Genomic DNA, 25,060 nt, shown 5'->3' with positions numbered 1-25,060 from the left:
AAAAATAAAAACAGACAGCTCGCTTGACTATCTGTCTAATCTGAGTTTTCTGTTGCAAAACTAAAACAACTTTTGAAAGTTCCTTCCCGAGGCTATTTTGCAGAGGGACCGTTGCTCTGTCCGGCGCTTAGCGCCGTCTATGACGATTGTGATTGGTTTAAAGAAATGCAACACGTTTTTCTCCCATCCCGGAATGTTGTGTGGACTAGCCAGACCCTCCTCCGCAGCGCTGTGAATGAAGGTCTGGCAATGTGAGATTTGAATACTGGCTGTGATATGATAATTTATGATTTAAATTAAGCCTGAAAGTTCATTCTTGAATTTGGACACAGTCTGCTTTATGGTCTTCATTCATAATAATAAATCAGTGTTATTCCTTTGCTATACAACATAATATTAGTACTAGTGTGATAATTATGAAATTATTTTTTATATAAATAATATATACTATTTTATATATTACCTCTGATTCAGTGTCCTGCATCAGTATTGTTTAGTAAGCCCTGGGATGTTATGTTTTTATTGTCTGTCTTGTGACCCTAAAATCCATCATATGCTTGTTTCTTGTTTTCCACTCATGGGACCAGAGTGTCTGTTTATATTGAGGTTAATTCAATTAGACTCTCCTGTCTTGACAATTAGGGAGAACAACATTTTCTAACTGCTCTGCTTGACATCCGCTTTGTGAATAAATTGCAGTTCTTGTTTTAAAGGGTTGGGCTGAATACTGAAGTAGTTGTAATCATGGGGCAGAAATGATTCTCATTCACTCACTGAGCTATTCATTTTTATTTTAGGTTTGTGAATGAGAGTATGTAGCTAAAGGCCATCATTTTCCTTTTCCTTTTCTTTCTCGCTAGGCGGAGCTGAAGTCTAAGAAAGCGGCCGAGTCATTTGCACTGTGCATCGAGAAGTACAACCGCGTGGGAGGAGAGTTTGAACAGAAGATGAGCGAGTCCTCACAGGTCAGCTCTGACTCCAGCTGGGCCGAGGGCCACTTTTTTTCTCTGTTTCTCTCTTTTATCTCCCTGACTCACCCTCTCTGTAACCTACCACCACATAAGAACTTCATTTTATGCTTTCATTTATTATCCTATCATGCCTTACCCAAAAATGCAAACCTCAACCCCCGACTCGTAAACACCCACCCGTTCGCCCAGACATGCACATCCTGCCCCCCCCCGCTTATTACCTTTAATTACTGCCTCCACGCTTGGTTACTGCTGCTGTTTCCATGGCAATCTTCAACAAACCCCAATAAGTGTGTCTGTGTTTTACATTTGAAATTCTGACTGAAATCATTGTGACCAATTATCTCTTGGAATAGCTATGAGAGGGAAGATTAGTTATTAGTATGAAGGGGTATGTGGTTCCTGGCAGAAAAAAATGTGTCAAAAGATCAAGAAAGAAAAGATGAAAAACCAAATGTATGGACCAATAACAGATCAGTAAAGAAGAGTGTAAGATGCTTTTTATCAAACATAAAACTAGAGGAAATCACAAGATACATTTTTTAAGGGCATTTTAACGCCTGTAGTTTGGTTCATTTTGTCTGGATCAAGGGAAAATAAAAGACACATTGTCTTTAGTTTTGGTCCAGCTGTGTTCATACTGGCTTTTTACAAAAAGCTGTATACATGAAGTTACAGACTGACTGGTAACTCATTGATTGGACTGCTTTGGCAACATGGACCCATGTAGGGAAATTGAATGCCAGTGACTGACAGCAAGTTATGCTGCACCTCATGAGTATGGTCATTTTCTCTGGCATTCACAAAGAGCTCACAAAAAAACAGATGAATGGGACAAAAAGAGCCATTATGTACCACAATGTTACTGTATGTGAGGATAGTTACTGTGTGGTTGCTGCCTTTGACTCACTTTTTGTTTGGGGAACTACTTACACAATACAAAGTAGGACACAAGCACGACACCTCTGGTTTAAGGCTTTTTCACTTTCTGCTATATGGTGCTTACATGTTGCCATGGTTACCAAATAATATTGTGAAAAATATAGGCTATACATCACTTATTCTGATTAGGAGATTGCTTAACTTTTTTCACGATCATGGATTTAACAGTAATTTAATGTTTGAATTCTTTCTTAAATCACATATTTACCATCACATTGTCTCTGACCCTCCTTTGTTCAGGTAGTCTCGGTCCAGTTGCAAATTTCAATTGGCAGCTTTTACACCAGTCCAAAAGAACTAAACCAAACAAGCAAACACATCTGTTTTTAAAAACCGAACCAAACCGTTTCGGTGTGAAAATCCCCTAAGATACTGGTTCTTACAGCAACAGCTTCAATGAGTTTCAGGAATAAAGCGATTTCCATTGACAGACTTATCCAGATGCAGTGTTTCCCACAGATTAGAAAGCAATTTGTGGTGGCGGGCGGAGGGGGGTGTAATTTAGAGTCGTCATTAAGTAAGAAAACAATCGGGTCAGTAGGAATTCGACATCCTATCACATCAGATATAATTGATGTTGTTTTATTCCAAAAATCATGCACCTGTTCACACTCCCAGACCATGTGTAGGAAAGTTCCAGTTTGTTCAGGTTGACAGAACGTGCAATAGGGAGTAGGAATGCCTTTGGAGACGTATCTCTTCTGAGGTGTCCAATATGTCCTATGGCATATGTTGAAGTGGATCTGCTGGTGATTTGGGTTTGGGTTCAGTGGGAAATGTTGTCCCAAACTGTTTCCTAATTTATTACGTTCCCCTCCGGGCTCAGCTCTCGCTCCCATTTCTTTAGTATTGGGAGTTCTCCTACGGATACTTGAATCAATTTAGCATAAATCCTGGACACCAGTCCTCTCGCAGGAAAATCATGATATTGTGTTGGGTGGGTCTCGAGACTGTTTCCCCGTGGTACTCCATAACATTTAAGGGCTGATCTTAGGCGAAGATAAAGGAAAAAGGATGTCCTAGGGATCTCAAAGCTAGCTCTCAGGTCCTCAAAGCTCAACATACCTTCCCCATTGAATAACTGGTCTAGAGTATAAATACCTCTGTCACTCTACTGGTTACAAACAAAAGGTTTGTTACCAGACACTAAGTGCATGTTGTGCCAAATTGGGGTGCTAAAATGCCACTTATTGGTGTAGCAAAGTCGCTCCTCCACCTGTTTAAAGTTGGTCAATGTGTTGGTGATAATAGGGCCATAGGTTAGCATAGACTTTTTTTGGACATATACTTGCAAAGGCAAGGTCTTGCAGTCTTACACTTCCAGTGAGGTTTTGCTCTATGTCTCTCCATGGAACTGTAGATGAGGGGTCTATCCACACTCTGAGGGCCCGTAGCTGAAAGGCTCTATGGTACACTTTAAGGTTGGGGAGGGCCAGGCCTCCGGTGTTCGTGGTACGTTGCAAGGTAGAGTATTTTAGCCTAGGTTGTTTACTATTCCAAATATAATGCCGGATTACGGCATCGAGTTTCTTCTAGAAATTTATTGGTGGGGGTAAAGGGATCATTGTACTTGAGAAGTTCACAAGAGGAACTATGTTCATTTTAACCATAGCAATCCTGGACCGTAGCGATGCCGGCAGCACAGACCAGTTAGTCAGATCCCTTTGAATGCCACTTAGTATAGTTTCATAGTTGTCCTGGACAACTTGCTGTAGCGATGCGTCGATGGTGATGCCCAAATATGTAATTTTGCTTTGGGTTGGTATTGTATCACTAATAGCTGATGTCACCTGTTTGTTGTTCAACAGGAGCAGATTAGATTTATTCCAATTGATTTTATAGCCGGAGATTGAGCCAAATTTGTTAAAGATCTTAAGGATTTTTGGAACAGAGTCCTTAAGGTCAGTAAAATATCATCTGCAAATAACGATATTGAGTTGTTATTGGATTTAATCTGGACATTACATATTTTATTTTGCCTTATGGCCTGGGCTAACTGTTTAAGAGAGATTGCAAATAGCATGGGAGATAGCGGGCATCCCTGTCTTGAGCCCTGCGCGATGGGGAATGGCTGTGAATGCAGGCCATTGGTTGAGACTATGGCTGTGGGATTTGCATACAAAGTACGTACCATGTCAATGAATCTGGCTCCCAAACCAAGCCTCTCCATTACTTGCCACAGGTAGTTCCATTCTAGGCGGTCAAAAGCCTTTTCCACGTCCAGTGATAAAACTGCTGCCGTTGTTGGGAGGTTTATGGCTTCTTCTTTATAGGACTTTTTAATGTGTGATTGTGTAAAGGTGTTCACGAGATACCAACCTTTTGTGAACTTGTGAATTTCGCCAGCCGTCTTCTCTTGTTTTCATGGAGACAGACGCTGTGTGCACGGAGGGGAGGGGCTACTGTATGTGTGTGTGTAGCCTATGTGAGAGAGACGCATGCAGCTGAACGAATAATATGCTGCGTGTTTTAAATAGCGTTAAAAAAAAATAATAATAATAACAAAACGCAATATGTGGCGGCCGGTGTTGATTGTGTGGCGCACCGCCACAAATTAGTCTGTGTGGGAAACTCTGAGATGTAAGAGTTTGCTGTAAAACCTGCAGCCATTTAGTGAAGAGTGTAATAATACAAAAAACATAGTCATATAACGCAGTGGAGCTCTGCAGCAGAGCTGAGATGAGGTGGCTTCTTAATGTGGCAGGGTCCAGTACATCTGCAAACTCTTATTTAAAATAAATCTTTATTTCTGTATGCAACTAATCTAAGACCAAAATTATGACTAGAGATGGCCCGATACCATTTTTTGCTTCCCGATACCGATCCGATACCAGTATGTCATATGTTTTATTATGTTTACTAACTGTATACTACTATCCGTGTATGGATGTGATATTATTTCTATCTTTGTGAAACATGAACAAACACAACCAATGAACGCCACAGAACTTTCTTTTATTGTCCAGTTTGACAGTCAGTTATAACGGAAAAAGAACATAAATAATCTACTTTAACATAGATTTTCTTTAGGGCTTTATTACGTGGTATCGGATTGGTGCATAAACTCCAGTACTTCCCCATACCGATACCAGCGTTTTAGGCAGTATCGGAGCCGATACCGATACTGGTATCGGAACATCTCTAATTATGACTTGTCTAAAACTGCAAACCAGTCTGAATTATCTGTGTGAAACTGGCCCCCGGAGTCGTGGCAGATAGCAGATGGGAATGAAGTGCCCTACTGAAGGCTGACCGCAGTTGCAAAGAGTCAGTGGAGAATGTTTTATGTTTGCACTCTTTGCCCAGTTAATTGGAGAAAAGAAATTGGCAAAACTCAACTGCTCAATAATTACTTCTCGAACAAAAGCCAATGGCAATATATCAAGATAATTCCCCTGAACCAGACAAATGAGCTTGCTGAATTTAAAGCAGGATCAAACTTAAATACTAAATCCTCTCAAATTATTGCTGGTTTAAAGACCTGGCTCCTCTTCTGCTGGCTAACTGCCTCTCTCGCTGCTCCTGAATCCTCAGATCCCGTTTAAAACCCATTTATCTTTATTGCATGTATGTGGAGGTTGAAGTTTCTATTTTATTTGATTCTGGATGCTTCTCTAAATCCTCCTGAGTGAATTTAGATTTCTTTTATTAAGAGACCAAAGCACAACAGCAACAAACCTTAACAACCACTACAAAGAAATATGAACAAAACGCATAACAAAAACAAACAATTGCAACAGAAATAACAGAAAATCAGCCTGTACATACAGCAACATATCCCATACATCATCATGCCTAACAACATATTTATAATTAGAAATAAACAAGACCTAAACAGGAATACAAAATCATAATTCTCATATGGCATTAATTTGTTAATACTGGAAAATTAGCTGTTTTGGTAAAAAACCTGTGTCCAAAATGTGTTTTTAAAGTAGATGTCAGCGTAGCTTTGATCCTTTGTGGTTGGATTTGAAATGATTTATAGCACAAAAGGTCAGAGTAAGATGTCAACCCAAAGAGAAAGATCAAGTAACCGACAGTTACAGTTTTGAGGTTTCACATTTTGTGTGTGTGTGTGTGTGTGTGTGTGTGTGTGTGTGTGTGTGTGTGTGTGTGTGTGTGTGTGTGTGTGTGTGTGTGTGTGTGTGTGTGTGTGTGTGTGTGTGTGTGTGTGTGTGTGTGTGTGTGTGTGTGTGTGTGTGTGTGTGTGTGTGTGTGTGTGTGTGTGTGTGTGTGTGTGTGTGTGTGTGTAGAAGTTTCAGGAAATTGAGGAGGCCCACCTGCGGCAGATGAAACAGCTGATCAAAGGTTATTCCCACTCCATAGAAGACACCCATGTTCAAGTGGGACAGGTATGTTGTAGCTGACATTAAACCCTGCTCTGATGACAGAGCAGCATTTGTCCTTTTCCAAAAGACAGCATTTAAAATGTCTTTATTCTCTATATTTCTACTAAACCTTTTTTTTCTAATTAAGAGGAAAGTGTATGGGATTCATGACCTGAGCGTCAAAATACTCTTGTGCCACTACTGAATCGTGCGCCATCATTTCCAACAGTTTTTTTTTCTTGGTGTAATGTTTAGTTAAAGCTCAGTGTGGTAACTTGGCACAATGTTGACAAATTGTAGTTTTGCACCTCCTGTTGCATGATTGATGATGTTACACAACAAGTAAGTGACTGCTGCCCATTTCTTGCAGACACATGAAACGTTAAGTGGTAAAAATCATTATAAAGATTATCGGCAGCATTTTAGTTTAAAAGTTTAAAACATTACTATCCACGAGGTCTAACTGAAGGTATTCAAAAGTTAGGTGCAACTCAACACTTCCTGTGCAGCACAACAGTTCCAGTTTTTTTTTTTTTTTAAAGGACCAAAATAATAATTGTTGTTGTGCTCTGCTGCAGGTCCACGAGGAATTCAAGCAGAATGTGGAAAACATCGGCATCGATAACCTCATCCAGAAATTTGCAGAGCAGAAGGGCACGGGCAAAGACCGGCCAGGTACAGTTCAGCTTACCCAGGATGAGTTTTTGGCTTGTTTTAAATAGGAGTGAAATAAAAGCATAAACATGCAACTTCAGCAGCTTACATAACAATAAAAATATGAAAACACCCACATTCAAAAACGTATTATCAAGCTGCCTGTTGTCTGCAGCCTTGGTTGGTTTTGAGGAGTACATGACAGCTTTGGCACCAGAAGGTGGAAAGAAGAGTCGAACAAAAGCCTTCAGGATCCCCGGCCTCGGCAAGAGGGACAAGGAGCCAGACTCTACGTGAGTGTGCGCACAAACACGCATAGAAACAAGCATGCTGTACTCTACAAGCTCCTGAAATTGAAGTTGACCTTGACTTACTACTGAATAATGAAAACAAAATATTTATATATATTTTTTGTATTTGCAGAGACTCAGCTTTGACAGAGACACCGGTGAGTATCCCAAACACTACAGCCCCAAAACCAGGCGTGTGCGTGTGTGTGGGTGCGTGCGTGCGCACGTGCATGCAGAAAGAAAGTGATCAGGAAATCGTGAGTGTGTTAACATAACTGACGGTGTGGGGTTTCCCAGGTTTATAACCGTACTTCTGAGAAGAGGTTTTTGAGATACTTTGGCAGTGTCAGGGGAAGTGCGTACTGTAAGTGCATATGAGAGTGTGTGTTTGTGTGAAATGGCTTTGGACACTGCCATCTAATAGACTGATGTGGAAGAGGAGAGGGGAGTAAACAGCAGATGACAGAGCTAATGCTAATTTGCAAGGGCATTATGTGTCTGACTGTAGTGTGACAGGTACTAGTAATAGCCTCTTTCCGACCAAGTAGTTACAGGAACGTAGTTATAGGAACAGTCCACTTCTAAGCAGATCTACTAACTACTCTCCCCCAAAACCGTTTTTTCCATTTGCATTTGCACTGGCCAAGTGGCCATAGGGACTATAGGAGGGGTAAGGGAGTGATGCAAGCACGGCAACAGTCTTTATCGAGTTAAAATCAAAAAACAAATACACCAAAAAAAGTATGAACTAAATCTAATGTATATAGCATATTTGTCATAATTTAAACAAGTCTCCCAAAGAGAAATGGGTATCTCTCTCTCCTCCGCCTCTGCCTGCTTGTGTGTGTGTGTGTGTGTGTGTGTGTGTGTGTGTGTGTGTGTGTGTGTGTGTGTGTGTGTGTGTGTCTGTGTGTGTCTGTGTGTGTCTGTGTGTGTCTGTGTGTCTGTGTGTCTGTGTGTCTGTGTGCGCGACGACCCGGTCAGCGATGTTGTCGAGCCCGAGTTAAATTCCACGCTTGTGGAGTTTAACTCCGAAAAGACAGGTTCCCATTAATCTTATGATGGACATGTGTTGGGATATTTAAACAAACGAACCGTCAACGGTGAAATAAAAGCCTCTTATTTTACGAGACCTCCAGCTTACAGCGGGGTCTCTGAGCATGACTGTCTGAGTGATGAGCTAGCGGCCGGGGCAGGTGCTTGCTGGCTGTCTCCTCACTTCATGGCGCTTCTCAACTCTGAAAACTTTGAAGCAAATTGTCAATTTGGCATCAATTTCTGCCAGAATGCCTATATTCGAAATCTAAATCTATTATCTATAATCTAAAATTGTCCAGTTATTGGTCTGTCTGTACCGGAAACCCGACCCTCATTGACATAGGTTCCTATGCTGAAAAGAGAACAGCAAAAGACCCTGCCCTGAAGTAGGAGCTGAAAGGGTTACAGGAACTGCTGCCAGTGGAACTTAAAAATCCCCAAATTGGTCAAGTCGGAACACAAGAAAAAAGGGTTCTAGGAATTTTATGTTCTAGGAACTGCAAAAATCCCTCCAGTCGGAAAGTGGCTATTGTTAGTTACATGTCACTTTAAGACATGCATAAAAATATATATGCACACACAGCCCATTCACAAGAAAAAGGAAAGTCTGCAAAAGTCCCATTATTGCTATTGCTCACATTTCTTTTATATTTGCAAAAAAATATTACTGGAAAGTTAACTCAAAAAACAAGCTAGTCTTTAGGTAATACAAGTGCACTTTGTGTTTTTCCCAAAATACGTCAGTCTTTTGCGGTGGAAAAACGGCACTGATGAGAGCGGGGAGAGTAATTTTAACAGTGAAGTTGTGGGACAGACAGCTACTCAACGAGCTGAAACTCACTATAAAAGCTCTAAAGCCGTGAGGAGCTGTAGGTTTAGGTGATAATTCGCATGGTGTGTCACTAACGGGCGACCCCTTGATTATAGCTGCCTTTTATCTGTGAGTCTAACTGTGGTTAAGGTGGTCCAGTTATACTTTTTTAGTCTAATCACACTAGTATGAGTTTTCATAACTCTGATTTCTTTCACTGTGATCTGATGAAGAGAATTATCAATGGCTACAGTTGTCAACTTGACCTACTGAAATCTGTTTACTGAAATCAAATCTAATAAAACACCATCTGTTTGTCCACACTCAGTCTAAAAATAACTGCACCCACGTTGGCTGGATTGTAAATCAGGCCTCCCTCATGTCTTATTTTCAAGATCATATGACTGCAGCTGACATGTATCCAGACGCCCTGGCTAGAAAAAATAATTAAAATCAAACTGAAAGCACACCTGTAGCTGTATCTGGTGTTACGTTCTGTCAACCGCTCTGTGGTACAAACAAAAGAAACCGAGCTGTTCTTTTTGTCGTTGTACATGACTTGTATTTTTTTTAGTGTGCCAATAAAACGTTTTCTAATATTAAGTCTTCCATGAATTGCATTCAAGACAAGGCAACTTTATTTACATAACACATTTCATACCAAGGCTAAATTCAAAGTAGTAAATTCACTGACAAAGCAGACACAGGATATGGCGTCCCCTTGGAATGCAGATCACTGACATTTGGTCTGGCAGTATGAGTCATTTAGTGCTGCTAAACCTAGTCCACGCATGCAAAATTGAAAAATATGGGACGTAGAAATAAGCGCTGAAAATGTATAGAAGAAAAATTTTACAATTTAAAACGTTGGAAAAAGCAAGAACAAACTGTGAAAAAAAAGGTGTCAAAAACGTTTCAAGGTTGACGGGAAGACCGCACAAGGGTTACATTTGAATTGGATCCAAAATCTTTATCCAATTTATTATCCTAGTGACTATTATTTCACAGGTAAACCTAGTAAGCCCCGTCCCCTAAAAAGAAAAGAAAAATAATTATGAGCCGGGTCTAGGAAAGGAACGGAGCCATAAGATCTGGCTTCCATCCAAGAGCCATAGTTCTTATCACTAGCTGTATCAAACAGCTTTATTTGAGCTCTTGGTAGTTATTCACTCACACACTCTGATAGAAGCCTCTCAGTGGTACATGTAGGCTGCATTGCTGACTTACACAGTATGACAAAGCACTTCTGTGTGTCAGATATGTGGCTGAAGTGCCATTTCTCTCTATGTTGCTCTACTAGCTGGTCTCTGACCCCTTCTCGTGTGTGTGTGTGTGTGTGTGTGTGTGTGTGTGTGTGTGTGTGTGTGTGTGTGTGTGTGTGTGTGTGTGTGTGTGTGTGTGTGTGTGTGTGTGTGTGTGTGTGTGTGTGTGTGTGTGTGTGTGTGTTCATGTTCATATAGAATTCACCCCTGGAAGTAGACGATGAGGGATTTGTCATCCGAGCTGACAGCACACACAATGATATCCTTTTTTTCTGCTCACATGTTCCACCAGGATTATTCACCATAACATCATATTACAACTTTCAAGCTTTTCATTCTTTAATTAATTATCGTTTGTAATCTTTCTTTGTTTTAGGTGAATCATGATACTGTCAACAGATGTTTGTTTGTGCCATGTTGTGAATACAGTTACAAAAGGGTGACAATTAAGTTGTTGTTTTATTAGTCTTCAGTGTTCCTTGGCAGAAAGTCTCTGGATCTCTGTTGGATAGATGAACGTCATTCTTCCAAGAGATTTAGTGTTTTGATGATGATTGCGATAGAGAATGCTGTCCAACACATCAGTTCAAAATCTCCCAATAGGTGATTGGGATGACCATAACATGTGATTCACATCTTTTTAAAGCTTTAGTGCATAACTTTTTTGATGGATGAATGAACATCCGTTACATTCAAGCCATTGCCAAATGAGTTGCTACAAAGCTAATTAAGACTTTCACCTTCAGAAAACTCTCTGTATTTCTCAGTAGGGCTGTGTTCAGAAACTAGTGTCTGTGTGAAAAGTCCAGCGTGAAAGTCCGACGACTTTCACGCAGAAACTCAAGTGAAGATAATTACCTCTTCTGAAGAGTCCATCATATTTTTTTAGTCCTCCGTGTCCTCCTTGGCTACTAGCAACTGCGTGGAGGAGGCGTGGGGGTGGTGCATGGTCACAGAAGGCTTGTGTCATGTGGACGCGCCGACAGTTTTGTTGTCATTACTTAGAATTCCTCATGGGGGCGACAGAAACTACGCACTATAGCTTTAATACTTATCAATAATACTTACCATTTCTCGTGCCCTGTTTGGAAATGCATCTGTATTCATTGTATTTTTAAACTCATTTATTTGTTTTTCCTTTATCGATCAATACATTTTATTTATCACATAAAATTGTACAGCGTACAATTCCAGTGAAATGTTATCCAATCAGTTTGTTACCCGTCTGTATATTACATCTAGCTTCTAATTATTTGCATTATTGATTAATGGGGTGTTTTCATTACGTACAGTGCCCTATATATAAAAAAATCATCGCCATTTAAGATATTATGTTTTGTTTTGTTTTGTGGGTCTGTTTATCATATTATAGCCAAATTAAATCCACTTTAATTTAATGTTGTAAACAATAAAACATGAAAACTCACACCAGGGATGAATACTTGATATAGACACTGTATTTTTCTATGTATCAATTACTCTGTAAAGTATTAAGGAATATTAACGGTTAATGTCTTAAAATTATTTATTTTTTAGGGGTAGCCTAGTGGCCTCAGTTAGTCTGGCTGGGATCTTTGTTGCATGTCAATTCCCCTTTTTTTGATATCTGATCATTAACTACATCTGTACTGAGCTAACACAAACCTATGAAACGCAACATCTGTTGAATGAAAAACAACTATAACTATAAGAACAACTTGAGTCTTCTTTAAATTCACTACATATTTCAGATTCAATAAACTTGACGCCCTCATATGACAGATGCAGTTTGCACCAAGTTAAACCTCTTGAGAATGCTAAATTGACTCTAATAAGACCCCTAACTGAGATGGAGGCGTTTTTAAATGAAGCGTAATCCAAAGGTCGGATGTGAGAGGGGGGTTTAACCAATTTATTCACACAAACAGCCACATTTATGGCCTCATTAACTGTAGAGCTCTAGACAATTATAACGGTCTCTACCCAATTTGTTAGTGCAAATGAATCCCCCTCATTAAATACAGACGAGGTAAACGTCTGCATGGGATATGAATGAAATGTCCTCCTAACACTCTGTGTCCTGACTCTCCAGCCCTGATCCATTTATCAGTAGCAGCTCTCAGTCCTGATAGCTCCGAGATAACAACTCTTCCGGACTTTGTCATCCCTCGATCGAGCCCCCCGCCTGCTCAGAATAGATGGTTCACATTCATCAAGTCTCCTCATGCTGTACATGTCCCTCAGTTTCTCTGAATCTTCTAATAAACACAAGACACAAACGCACCTCACATGATGTGACCCAACACTTCCACGTGCAGCAGAGTGGAGTCCAAACAAAGAGGAAGTGGCAGTTTGGCTATTTGAAGCCCTGCAGCACTCACTGCCAGCACACTTTGCGGTGCTTCTGCCTCTATTTGTGTTTTATATGTGTCTGTGTTGAATTGCACTCTGCTCGCCTGCATTTTCTCTCTGATGTCCTGAGTTAAATGGTAATTTCCTCAAGATTATACCAACGGCAACAAGAAGAAATGTGTAATTTTTTGCAAAAGTCAGTATTTCAAATGATAAGAATTAAGAATTAAGAATAGATTAAGAACAACTTTTGGAAACTTTCATTTTATTTTAAAATTATGCTGTATTACTTTAAATATAGGTAATGAAGCATTAGTTAAATTGTTCGGTTTATTTCAAACATTAGATATTTACGTCTCATAAGTTTACAGTAATAAAATAAATTTGGCTTTCAGTAATGCAACACTATAATACTGGAAAATGAAAACAGTACAGTACATTTACACAAATGTACAGTACAAACACAATATTCAGACATTGCATTTCTTAACCTTTACACTAATTCCTTAGATTTGAAAAACATGACCGTAGTGCTCAAGTAATCAGCAATTATGCTGCAATGCTGCTCTCCTTTGTAATGTTAGAGCACTCGCCAAACAACATCACTTTTCATTCCCTGTTTACAGTATGTTTGTTCTCCTTGACCATCGTCTCTCTCTGTACGCTGCTCTGAGGAGAAAGAAAACAACTTTTACTCCAGTGACTCGGACTTCGATGATGAGGAGCCCAAAAAGTTCCACATCCAGATCAGACCGGTGGCCAGCAGTAATCGCAGTAACTCTGCTGCCACAGAGAAAGAGCTGAAAGCCACCGTCGGGGCGCTCACTCTGCCACCCAATAGAGGCGTCCGGCAACAGGTTGTGTTTGTTTTGGTGTTTCTGTCATGTTCTGTAAGTTTGTCAGGATCCCTCTGAAGACATTAGCATTTAACCGTGGATGCAGAAATCAAAAAGTCTGTGGTAAATATTCTGAACGCAGTTTTCCCTTACTTAGCTATTCCCTGACATAGATCCATTTCCTGAAGATGTTCTGGATAGGGCTAAATAGATGGACCTCACTTTAGTATATTAACCTCAAGGTTGAGAATGAATTGCCATGCTCAAATCTAAACCTGTCCTAAATTACCAAAAAGGATGAAAACAAATCCTGGTCCAGTTTTTTTTTTTTTTTTTTTTATTATTATTATTATTATTATTATTATTATTATTATTATTATTATTATTATTGTCTACAATTCCCCTGGAAAAAAGTAAAATTCATCTACTACCAAGTTTTGTCTGTGTAGCCAAAGCTCGATATATCTTATTTATCAACTTGTTGTCCAGAAACTATTAAAATCACACCACTTTTCCACTGGGTGACATGTTCCTTTAATACGATGAACATGGGCGTGTAGATTATTTTAAGCCTTTCTGCTGTAAATACTCACTAAAGCCCTAAATGCATGTTTGCAGTTGAAAATTCAACTCCGAGGGGAGTCAGAAAGTACTGAGAGAAGGATTTATTCGTTGTTGTTTATGGGATTTTTTGACAATAAGAAAAATATAGAATAACACCAGTCTTTTCTTTTACATGAGTCCACTGTATTGACCAAATCTGTCTCCCTCTCATGACTCTCAGGTGTCAGTCAAGTGGCATCTTTCCAGTAAGTTCAGTCAAATGTGTCTGAATGTTGTGTGTTTATGAAGTCATTTTCAGTGGTTGTAAATGTGCAACAAATCTCTTTCCTGCACCGTAAATCAATAGGAAATATACAAGAGTGTGTGTACTATACGTAATAGTACAGACTTCTGAAAGGTGTTGTGTCTACAGGAAACTCAAGTACTGCAGGAGGTCGCTCAGAAGAGGGCGAAGGTGCCTCCCACAGGGGTGAGTCTGACTCATTGTTTAAATCTATCTATGTGTCTGTCCGTCTGTCATGCTCTTCTTTTTATATATATATATATATATATATATATTTTTATAGAGCTGAAATGATTAGTTGATTACTCAATCAACAGAAAATGACTCTGTAACTATTTTGATATATTGGAAACTGGACTCTGGGACAATGTAATGGGATTTATTTTTTTCTGATGTTCTATAGACCAAAAGACGAATTGATTTTCAAGAAAATAATCAGCAGAAAAAAATTATTATTTGCAGCCTTAATTTTGTACTTATCTGTACTACAATGACAAAAGATTATCAGTCATGCAGTGTTGAAGACTGTCATGTTACTTTTAATGGAGGTTTGAAGTTTCTATCCTTTCATTCGTTAATGGCTGTAATTTGAAAAAACATTTTGTCGCACACAACCACTTCTGTAGGAATAAAGTGATTATTCTATCCTGCAACATCGCTCTACCTCCAGCCTGTTTAGCCCCCATGTTTCCCTCTAGGCAGAAAATCTCTTCATTGGCTGACCTTGCATGAACAGCCACCCTCCATTAGTCACACCCGGCCCTCTGCTCGTGCTCCACAGCGTGTTTTATCACCGACAGGATCGTTAAACTCCAGTAGGTTAGGCTGGAGGCAACAACCTGCTGCTTCACAGCAGCGGGGAGTCTTTCTCGTATGTCCAGAGGCAGCAGGATTAACAATGAGCGTCTCATTAAAGTGGTTGCTCTGCAGCTACAGCAGCAGCAGTTGCTGGAGCTGAGTGAAACCAGGCTAATTGCTGGTATTTATCACAGAGAAGGTAATGGCTGATGGGTTTTCCCCTCATGTCTTCCGATCTCAGTCGATCTCAGCAGCCCATCAACGCCGTGACAAAGAACACTGTGCTGCTGATTAGTCCTGATTATGGAACATCCTCTGCTGTGTGTGTGTGTGTGTGTGTGTGTGTGTGTGTGTGTGTGTGTGTGTGTGTGTGTGTGTGTGTGTGTGTGTGTGTGTGTGTGTGTGTGTGTGTGTGTGTGTGTGTGTGTGTGTGTGTGTGTGTGTGTGTGTGTGTGTGTGTGTGTGTGTGTGTGTGTGTGTGTGTGTGTGTGTGTGTGTGTGTGTGTGTGTGTTCGTTACAGATGGAGAGCAGGAGGGCCTACACAGGTCCACCTCCAGTCCTGATCACAGCAGGTGAGACGGCTCTGCTTTTCATATCTGTCTCTGAGCGGTGCAGAGAGGATGACATATGTGGTGAAATTGCGTCATCAGTGGCATTTTCCGTGGTTTGAGGCTCTTCAGGTTTCCTCCTCACAGTCTTTCCACTGTCACCATCTTTGTTTTATTTCCGTCCATCTGCCAGTGTTTCCTTCGTCACCCCACTTCTCTCATTGTCTTTTCCCTCCATCTTAAATTCCTCTGCAGCTCAGACAGCACCAACCTTTTCTTTAATTGGATTTTAGTTGTTTTTAAATAGAAACAAAATTCAAAAACAGACCAGATGCAATTGATGCAATGCGTGGTCAACATTACACCCATATGTGGTCCTATTGCAAAATAATGTGCATTCATCTCTTACAATAACTTTAATAAGCTTTCCACATGATTTAGAAACCTGGCTGCAAGAATTTGCTCTCATACAGCCACAAGAGTGTTAGAGTTTCATCACTGATGTTTAGTGATAAGGTCTGGCTTGTAGTCGGTGTTCCAGTTCATCCCAAATCTGGTGGATGGGGTTTAGGTCAGGGCTCTTTGCAGGCCAGGCAAGTTTTTACACATCACACCATTTATTTATGGACATGGCTTGCAGGGGGGGGCATTGTCAAGTTGAAACAGGAAAAGTCTTCCCCAAACTGTTGCATTTTTTAAATTTTTCTTCCTACATCCTTTACAATCCCCTAATTTCCTCTTCTCTCAATGACACCCACTCTTCTGTTTTCACATTTTTTCCCTTTTATCACCTCTCCTCATCACTCCGCTCTCCCTGATCGTCTTCGTCATTCCCTCCTTGTTTCTCCACCAGGTTGAGTTCAACAGCGTCCGGTTCAGACAGTCTGTTTGGCCCACCGTTAGAATCGGCCTTCAAGTCCAAAAGTTTTGATGGTCGGGAACAACTCCGAGAGCAGAGCGCTTTTGGTGCCTCTGAATGTAAGAATTGTTGTTGTGTTCAAAATATTTTCTTTGTCTGTTCACGTTGATATCGTATTGGCCCAAATATAAGTCAATCTCCCCTTGTCCAACAGTTTTTGGTTAAAATAAACACTGTCACTATCAGACTATCCCAGGTGGGAAGTTTCCCTGAGAAAAAAAGAACCCTCATCCGTGAAGCCTTGAATTTATAAAAGTAAAACATGAAATACTTAAATGAACAAAAAACATAAATCCCTCATTTCTGTAACTTATCTGCTTCACTGGCAGTTAGACATTCTTTTTCATTAAACTTTTATTCTAAGTATAAACAAAAACCCAAACAAGAGGCAACGACACATAGACCCCCCACGCCGATACACCCACTGACACATAAAAACCACATAAAACGAACAAAAAAAAAGGTGCCTAGATATGCTGCATCTTCATTGATGTGATGGAAATGTCCATACATTGTCATAGTCTGTGGATGTACAATGAGTATCATTTAAGAGGTAGTTCAAATAAACTTTATTAAGCCACGCTGAAGAGTGGTGTATATACATCAAGAAAACATTACATAGTTGCAGCCGTGTGGATTTGCTTTCTGATGTAATCAGTAAATGGACCCCAAATCTTAACAAATGGTATGTATGTATGTATGTATGTATGTATGTATGTATGTATGTATGTATGAGTCAGATGAGCAGTACTTAATCTCCTGCAAATAAACTATAATCCTACAAAGCATTAAAGCCTACTGGGTCTCAAATGGCAGTTCAAAAACAGCAAGTACACAGTCTGGGTCAATTTGTTTCCCAAGAATTATACTTAGTAAAAGAAATATTTCCTCCCAAGCTCTTTTTTTTTTTACATTTGTCCTATGATCCTATTAAGTCAGGTCTCCATCCCCTCATCCCAAAACTCATCAGATAACTTAGAACCAATTTCTTTACTCCAAGCTTCCCTTAGAGAATTGGAACAGATTGGAATATCCGATGTGTACAGGTAGGGACGTGAGACATGTGGTCACAGGAAGTGTGTTGGAGATGGTAATGTGTCAAACATTAACAATGTTTCTAATCTGCAGGAAACCCAAAAAATTACTCTGAAGGACACCAAATTCTGGCTGAAAAAGGCACATTTTCTTGTTGATAAAGAGGTCTCTAATTGTAATCCCTTTTGACTTTTTGAGTTTTATTTGGTACTTGCTCCATTCAAAGAGAAAACCTGCTTCTATAATTATATTTAAATGTATAGTCCTCAAATCTAAAATGACCCCCACCTTTCTAAACGTATCATCCAGAAAATAATATTGAGTTATATTTGGGCCAATATTGTACCTTTTAAGTTGATAATGTGTTTTATTTATTTAACTTTTTTGTACTGAAAGTTTAATTTACAACTGCAGATCAGTAATTACATCTTTATGAGTTCTTTGTCTCTACTGGTATTTTCTGCATTGTGTTGATGCCCTGTAATGTGTTTGATGTGTGTGTGTGTGTGTGTGTGTGTGTGTGTGTGTGTGTGTGTGTGTGTGTGTGTGTGTGTGTGTGTGTGTGTGTGTGTGTGTGTGTGTGTCAGATGCTGCCTTCTCGTCCGACTCCTCCTCTCCGGAGAACGTTGAAGACTCTGGCCTGGACTCACCTTCCAATCAGCCCCTTGGGCCCTCCCCTGAGCCGGTGGGTTGGGCGGCTTGGCCTCCTGTGTCACAGAGTAAAGAACAGACACAAACACTGGGGCGACCTGCGGACCCTTTTCTCTCTGCTTTCCGTGACCCCTCTCCTGGTCGGAGTCCTCACCCGCAGGACCCCCCCGCCAGCGTCTGGTCCGTCGCCTCGTCGCGTCCCTCTCGTGTCCCCCCAGATATGGACCCCTCATCTATGCGGTTCCCTGCTTTCTCCCAGTCCCTCCCCCCGCCTGAGATGGAGTCGTCGGTGTGGAACTGCAAACACATTCCCCCCGAGGACCCCTTCCTCGCCGCGTTTGAGAGGACTGTCACCCAGGAGACTTTAAACCTGTCTGACGCCTGGGCGCGTCCTCCGCCTCGCCAAACTCAGGGGGGCAGGGGGATGGAGGTGCGAGGGGACCCATTCTCCATCGCCTTCACTGACACCAAGACACTCCCGACCTCATCCTCCTCGTCCTCTTCATCCTCCTCTAATCGTAAAGACAGAGACAGAAAACGAGATCAGAGCCTCCCGCCTCCTGTTACTTCTGATGACCCGTTTGCGATCACAATGATTGGAAGCCCAACGCACCAGTCGTCGATGGCTGCAGCAGCTGGGTTGATCCCTCCACACAGCAGCAGCAGCAGCAGCGGAGGAGGTGGTGGTGGCTCTACCAATAGCAGTAGGCTGGTACTCAATGCTAATTCAAGCTCTTTGCCTGCAGCTCAGCCCAAGAAGGAGCTGATGCACTGGAACTCTGTCCACAACCCGTTTAGTGAAAGTGTCTTTGGAGTGCTGAGTAGCTCCAAAACACAGGAAGGAGGAGGGAAAGGAGAGGGGGGGGGAGGAGGAGGTGGAGGAGGAGGAGGAGGAGGAGAAAGGAGGAAACATCGATCATCAGATAGTGAGCCACGCAGGAACGCCCCTCCACTCACGAGGCACTCAGGACCACAGGAGGATCTGTGTTTTTCCACAGATAAAGATCAAGACTGCCTGAATCTGAACACTCCGATATCATGCAGTGTCAGTTCGCACAAGGGTACTGATTTCTTTTTTGGCATTTCAGGTTTTATTGTGGCTGGCAGCAAATAAACATATGTATAAATGACCACAGCATAAGCCCATCATCAAGTGATTTGAAGACATCACCTTGGGCTTCAGTAAATTCAATTAGATTTTTGACTATTTTCTGACATTTTTTAGACCAATCGATTAATGAAAATAATCATTAGTTGTAGTCCTAACTGATTTTGTTAGGATTAGTTATAACTCATTTTAAAAATTGACATTTCATCATACGTAGCCTACATCTTTTTCTCAGGAAAGAAAAATAACAATTACTTTAAAGTTATTACACTCCATAAAGTCCTATTGACAAGTAGATCAAATCAAAAACTCTGACTGTAAAAGAACCAAAGAAATCCCACGCATTGTCCATTCTTTGTACTTACTTTATTAACAACCTTCAACCAGTAAAATTTCTGGTTCTTTCTCACTAAAGAGCAAAATCTCTGAAGGATATTGAGATACCAACAGGATGCTAAATCCCTCCATTAATCCAATACAAATCAATTGTTATGAGGTTTTGCGCCAGCTTGTATTTGGCAGCGCGTCTCGTTCAGCTTGTCTCCGGCTGCTCTGAACACAACTTCTGACTGATTTAAGAGGATGTCCTTCTCTTATAATCTTGTTTCACTGTGTGATTTCAGATTTTGGCTTTAAGTCACATTGTGTCTCTGTGTGTTTGTAAGGGTCCAAACACAACTTCAGACAGGACACAACTGAAGTGGTCACAGCAGCACCACCGAGAGCAACCCGGGCCAAGAGGACTTCAGGCCGACTCAGCGCCTGTGAAAGAGTGAGTTAATCGCTCAGCTAATTTTATAAATAGCTTTTCTCTTCATATTAGGTTCCCTCTAATACTCTATTGTATTTAACAAAAATCTAACTCACTCCAATATAATAGTTTTATAATACTGTAAATATTACCTTTCTGAGGTTTCTAATGTTTCTAAAATGTCAAAATGATAAATATCATATAACCAAATTTATGTAAACTGTATATAAGATAAGATAAAACTCCAAGCTCCAACAATCAACAGATAACATTAAAATACACAAACATAAAAAAAAACATCTGTACAGTCACCCAACAAACATCTGACACACCTTTCTGTCTCTCTCTCTCTCTCACACTCTCACACACACACACACACACACACACACACACACACACACACACACACACACACACACCCCAAATCCAAACACGTAATATTTATGATTGTCATGATTGCACTCCCACAATGATACACAGATCACATGTTCGTGTGGGGAGAGAAGTAGGGGCTGTTATCCCTACTTCTCTCCCCACACGAACATGTTTGATCCAGTAGGGGCATCATCTATATGACAATAGTACCAATATTGCCAATATTTGTGTTTCAGTCCCGGTCTCTGTGCTCCTCCCCGCTGCCGGAGCCCAGCCCTTCCCTCACCTCCTCCTCCTCCTCCAGCCCCAGTGATTGGCCTCAAGCTAGCAGCGACTGGTGGAGTCAGAACCGAGCGCCCAGTCCTGCCAGGGCAGGACAAGCCTCACCGCTGCCCTACCAGCACCAGGACCACCAACAAAGACAGTGTAAGCCTCAGCGCATAAATAAAATCCTACCACAGGATGCATGTTTGAAAGTAGCGGCAAGGTTTCTGTTAAAGCGAGCATTTAGCTTCAAGAGAGACAGATATACTTAAGTTGTTTGAGGGTTTGGAAGATACGCTTATTCACTTTCTTGCAGAGAGTTAGATGAAAAGATTGATACCACTCTCATGTCTGCACATTAAATACTGTATGAAGCCACAGCCAGGAGAGTTCTAGCTTAGCTTAGCATAAAGACAAGAAGCATGGGGAAACATCCACCCTGTACATCCAAGAAAAATCTGGCTCCTAACCCCCTGGAAAACTGTGATTATAATATTATTATTATATTATATTATTAGTATAACACATTTAATAGGAAAGAAAGGGTATAAAGGGGTAGGAGTACATAAGTTTTACTTCTTCCTACTCCTTTTTGAATGTGTAAATAGGTCTTTAAGTACAAGAAATTATGGAGTTTTATTTTTTTAACTGTTCTTTTTTTACATTACTATTTTCTTTTGATATTATATTGTATTTACATGTTCAAAATAAAAGCTATAAATAAAATAAAATAAATTTCATTAAACAAATAAAAAAACAAAACAAGATATAACGTGTCAATGAGCTTTAAACATGCTGGACTTCGGACAGAGTGAGAGTGGAATCGATCTTTTTATCAAATGAGAGTATTTCCCAAAATGTCGTACTCCACCCTTAAACATTACTTAATTCATGTAAAACTCATTATATTGACACTACTGTATATATTGGATTCTCACATTTGTTCTCCGCAGTGCACCTGTCCCGAGGCCCCAGTCCCATTTCCCTTAGCACACAGGAGGCCTGGCCGGTGGCAGCAGCCATAACAGAATATATCAATGCCTACTTCAAAGGTGGACAACACAACCGGTCAGTAAATAAATAAATCATGCACATCCTCTGCTCTTAAAGGTGCTGTAGGTAGGATTGTAAAGATCCAGGACTTAGCCAAAAAATTTGATCGACAACTTCTTAGTTCCTCTCCCCTTTCTGTTAAAGCCCAAAACTGTCTCCTAAGCCCCTCCCCCCACAAGGGAGAATGAATGCTTGTGCATGAGCGGTTAGACACCCCCGCTGGCCCTGATTGGTGCATCTGAACAGGGAGCGGTGGATTTTTGCAAATTGCACTACAGGCTGTAGGTGGTGCCAGAGGAGCCAGATTTTTTTTTTAATTACCTGCTTCATGTAGTTCTACTGGAACATAGGGTCAGTTTCAGCAAATATGACAGAAAGTTAATTTTATAAGGCTTACCTATTGCACCTTTAAAAGGCAACTCCTCTGATTTTAGAGTATGGAGTTCTAAAAAAAGTGAGTTTACCAGACCTCTGTAGCTCGCTCCTCATCTCTGCTCGAGAATACAAGGATGCAACACACCCGATTCACCAACTGTCGTGACGTTGCATTGTGGGTAATGTAGGCGCCAGTTTTTGACAAAGAAGAAGAGTACATGAAATTAAAAAAAGTCAAAATCATCTGACTTTATTTCCAAAATGCAATTGATTGCATCTTTTGTTAGACCCTGTCTGGTAATCGCCCATGTCTTTCAACTCTCTGCTCCCAGTTTGTACAGGCATTCTGTTAAAAATGTGAAGTCTGAAGCCCAATTTGAGATAATCCTGATAACATCATTAGGGTTATTATCTCAGACTTTGGAAAGTCCCCTCCAGAGCCATGTAAGGCTAATACAAGAGTCTCCGTCAGCTGAGTAGCACTCCTCTTGACGGGTAAACTGATGTGTAAAATGTGATCAATTTCCCATTTAATGACATCTATAATGCCTATTTGTTGGCAGCCTCATTAACAGGATTAATTTGAGTTTCCAACTTTCTCCAGCTGTCTTGTGAAGATCACAGGAGACCTGACAATGTCTTTCCCTGCTGGCATCACCCGGATTTTCACAGCCAACCCAAACGTTCCAGTGCTCAGCTTCAGACTCGTCAACATCTCAAAGATCGATCACTTCCTGCCAAATCAGAAGCTGCTCTACAGGTCAGCCGCCGTCTGCATGTTGAGTCTCAACTTTTTTTTTTTTTTTTTTTTTTTTTTACTGTAATGTGATCCTAACCGTCCTCCTATCTCTGTCTCTACAGTGATCCGTCTCAGAGTGACCCAGACACCAGAGACTTCTGGTTCAACATGCAGGCTCTGCAGCTCTACCTGCAGAGAGAGGCTGAACTCAACCCTCAGGCCTCATACTACAACGTCGGCCTGCTCAAGTATCAGGTCAGGGTTTAAAATGCTAATATTTAATGCCTATTTGGGCCATTTTAATATAATTTCTCCTTATCAGTCGCACATCTCGGATGGTGTTGATTAAAACTTCTTTAATATAATAAACATTCAATACTGATGCTTTATTTTGCAAGTCCTTAATTCCCGAATAATGTTCTAATGATTGGCAAGAAGTTTACTGGAAAGAAAATAGAATTTTCCTTGAAAGAAAAGCTCCATTCTTCTCAAATCTTCATACATTATTTGTTTATTATTGGAAAATGTATTTTTCATATCTGTTGAATTTTATGTTTCTTTAGAGACAAATTTCAGTAACGCTTTACTTGAAGGTATCTACATAGGAGTGACACGATACTGTCATGAACACTAACCCTAATCCTAACCCTAATTTATGAATGACACTTAATGACAGAAGCGTTATGTCATAAACATTTATGACTTTGTTATGTTTATGACACGTTCATGACAGTGTCATGTCACTCTTATGTAGATACCTTCAAGTAAAGTGTAACCCAAATTTCACATTTCTGCTGTGCTCTGACTGGAGGGCTCTGTGTATGTTTTAATTGAACACTCTTTTTCCCTCAACTTAGTACCAAATTAAAAGTGTTTCCTTGAAAACATTTTTGGCAATTATCAGGAAATTCTTTACAAATTAGGGACCCACACAATTCTCCAATGTTTCCTCAGGTGTCGTCTCAGGACCCGGGGCGGGCTCCCCTCCTGCTGTCCGCAGAGTGTCAGCGCAGCGGCACCGTGACCCGGGTGTCCCTGGATTACCACTGTTGCCCTGCCACCGCACCCTCCACCCAGCTTGCCGCTGTCCAGGTGCTGCTGCCATTAGACCACACTGCCACAGACCTGCAGTGCCAGCCACCCGCCTCCTGGTGAGTAATGCTGTAACATTTGGACAGATCATGAGCAGCTTCTGTTGACTGTTAACGGTCAGCCGCCTGTAAGCGGTTTAGCAGGAACCTGCCCTGTTATGTACTTGAGTCAAGATTATTTGTAATGCACAAATGGAATTGAACCATGTAATCATAATTAGAGACCAGAGTTTTAGGCAGTATCGGAGCCTAAAATATACTGCCTAAAACGCTGGTATCGGTATCGGGAAGTACTGGAGTTTATGAACCGATAATAAAGCCCTAAAGAAAATCTACGTTAAAGTAGTTTATTTATGTTCTTTTTCCGTTATAACTGACTGTCAAACTGGATAATAAAAGAAAGTTCTGTGGCATTCATATTTTGTGTTTGTTCATATTTCACAAAGAGTTTAACCTGAGCCAGACTGACAACAAAGATAGAAATAATATCACATCCATACAGGGATAGTGGTATACAGCTGTTAAAACATAATAAAATATATGACACACTGGTATCGGATCGGTACTCTGTATCGGCCGATACGCAAGTTCAGGTATCAGAATCGGTATCGGGAAGCAAAGAATCATTCATTCATCGAGCAACAAGACTGGCTAACTTGTTAATGTTTAGCAGATACAGCGTTTACCCTGTTCACCATCTAAGTTTAGCTTGTTAGCATGCAAACGTTAGCTAATTAACAAAGTACAGCTAAGGCTGATTTTGATGTCATTAGTTTTGCTGGTCATGAACCCAGATATTTCACAAATTAAAATGACTTGCTAATGGCGCTAGAGGAAAAGTTAGAGAATCGTGAATGTTGTAACAATTCATCCTGAGGGAGACCTAAAGGTCTGTGTATGTTGTTTCCAGCTTCTCAAATGTGAGGATTTTTTTCTGCCTATTATTATGTAAATTGAAAATCATTTTACAGTGTATATACTAAAAATGGATTAATCAATAAAAAATGATTGTAAAAAGAGTACCTACTTGCTTATCGCT

The 25,060-nt window shown here is 40.6% G+C and overlaps 1 protein-coding gene across 1 annotated transcript in view; it reads left to right on the top strand.

Moving 5' to 3' along the window:
• The window catches only part of fcho1 (FCH and mu domain containing endocytic adaptor 1), a 68,014-nt gene that overhangs the window by 37,813 nt on the left and 5,141 nt on the right, over nt 1–25,060 (top strand). Inside the window, exons 7-24 of the mRNA XM_028588061.1 lie at nt 861–965; nt 6,170–6,268; nt 6,823–6,919; nt 7,074–7,191; nt 7,322–7,346; nt 10,498–10,558; nt 13,294–13,487; nt 14,251–14,275; nt 14,443–14,499; nt 15,633–15,684; nt 16,514–16,638; nt 18,202–19,326; nt 20,039–20,145; nt 20,736–20,925; nt 21,717–21,831; nt 22,796–22,951; nt 23,053–23,185; nt 23,885–24,081. Coding sequence (XP_028443862.1) covers nt 861–965; nt 6,170–6,268; nt 6,823–6,919; nt 7,074–7,191; nt 7,322–7,346; nt 10,498–10,558; nt 13,294–13,487; nt 14,251–14,275; nt 14,443–14,499; nt 15,633–15,684; nt 16,514–16,638; nt 18,202–19,326; nt 20,039–20,145; nt 20,736–20,925; nt 21,717–21,831; nt 22,796–22,951; nt 23,053–23,185; nt 23,885–24,081 — 2,981 coding nt within the window. The remainder of the gene's footprint in view (nt 1–860; nt 966–6,169; nt 6,269–6,822; nt 6,920–7,073; nt 7,192–7,321; nt 7,347–10,497; nt 10,559–13,293; nt 13,488–14,250; nt 14,276–14,442; nt 14,500–15,632; nt 15,685–16,513; nt 16,639–18,201; nt 19,327–20,038; nt 20,146–20,735; nt 20,926–21,716; nt 21,832–22,795; nt 22,952–23,052; nt 23,186–23,884; nt 24,082–25,060) is intronic.

This window comes from Perca flavescens, chromosome 9, assembly GCF_004354835.1.
Source record: "Perca flavescens isolate YP-PL-M2 chromosome 9, PFLA_1.0, whole genome shotgun sequence".
NCBI classification, from domain to species: Eukaryota; Metazoa; Chordata; class Actinopteri; order Perciformes; family Percidae; genus Perca; species Perca flavescens.
The sequence above is the reverse complement of the archived record's forward strand: the minus strand, read 5'-3'. Positions and strand labels throughout refer to the sequence as shown.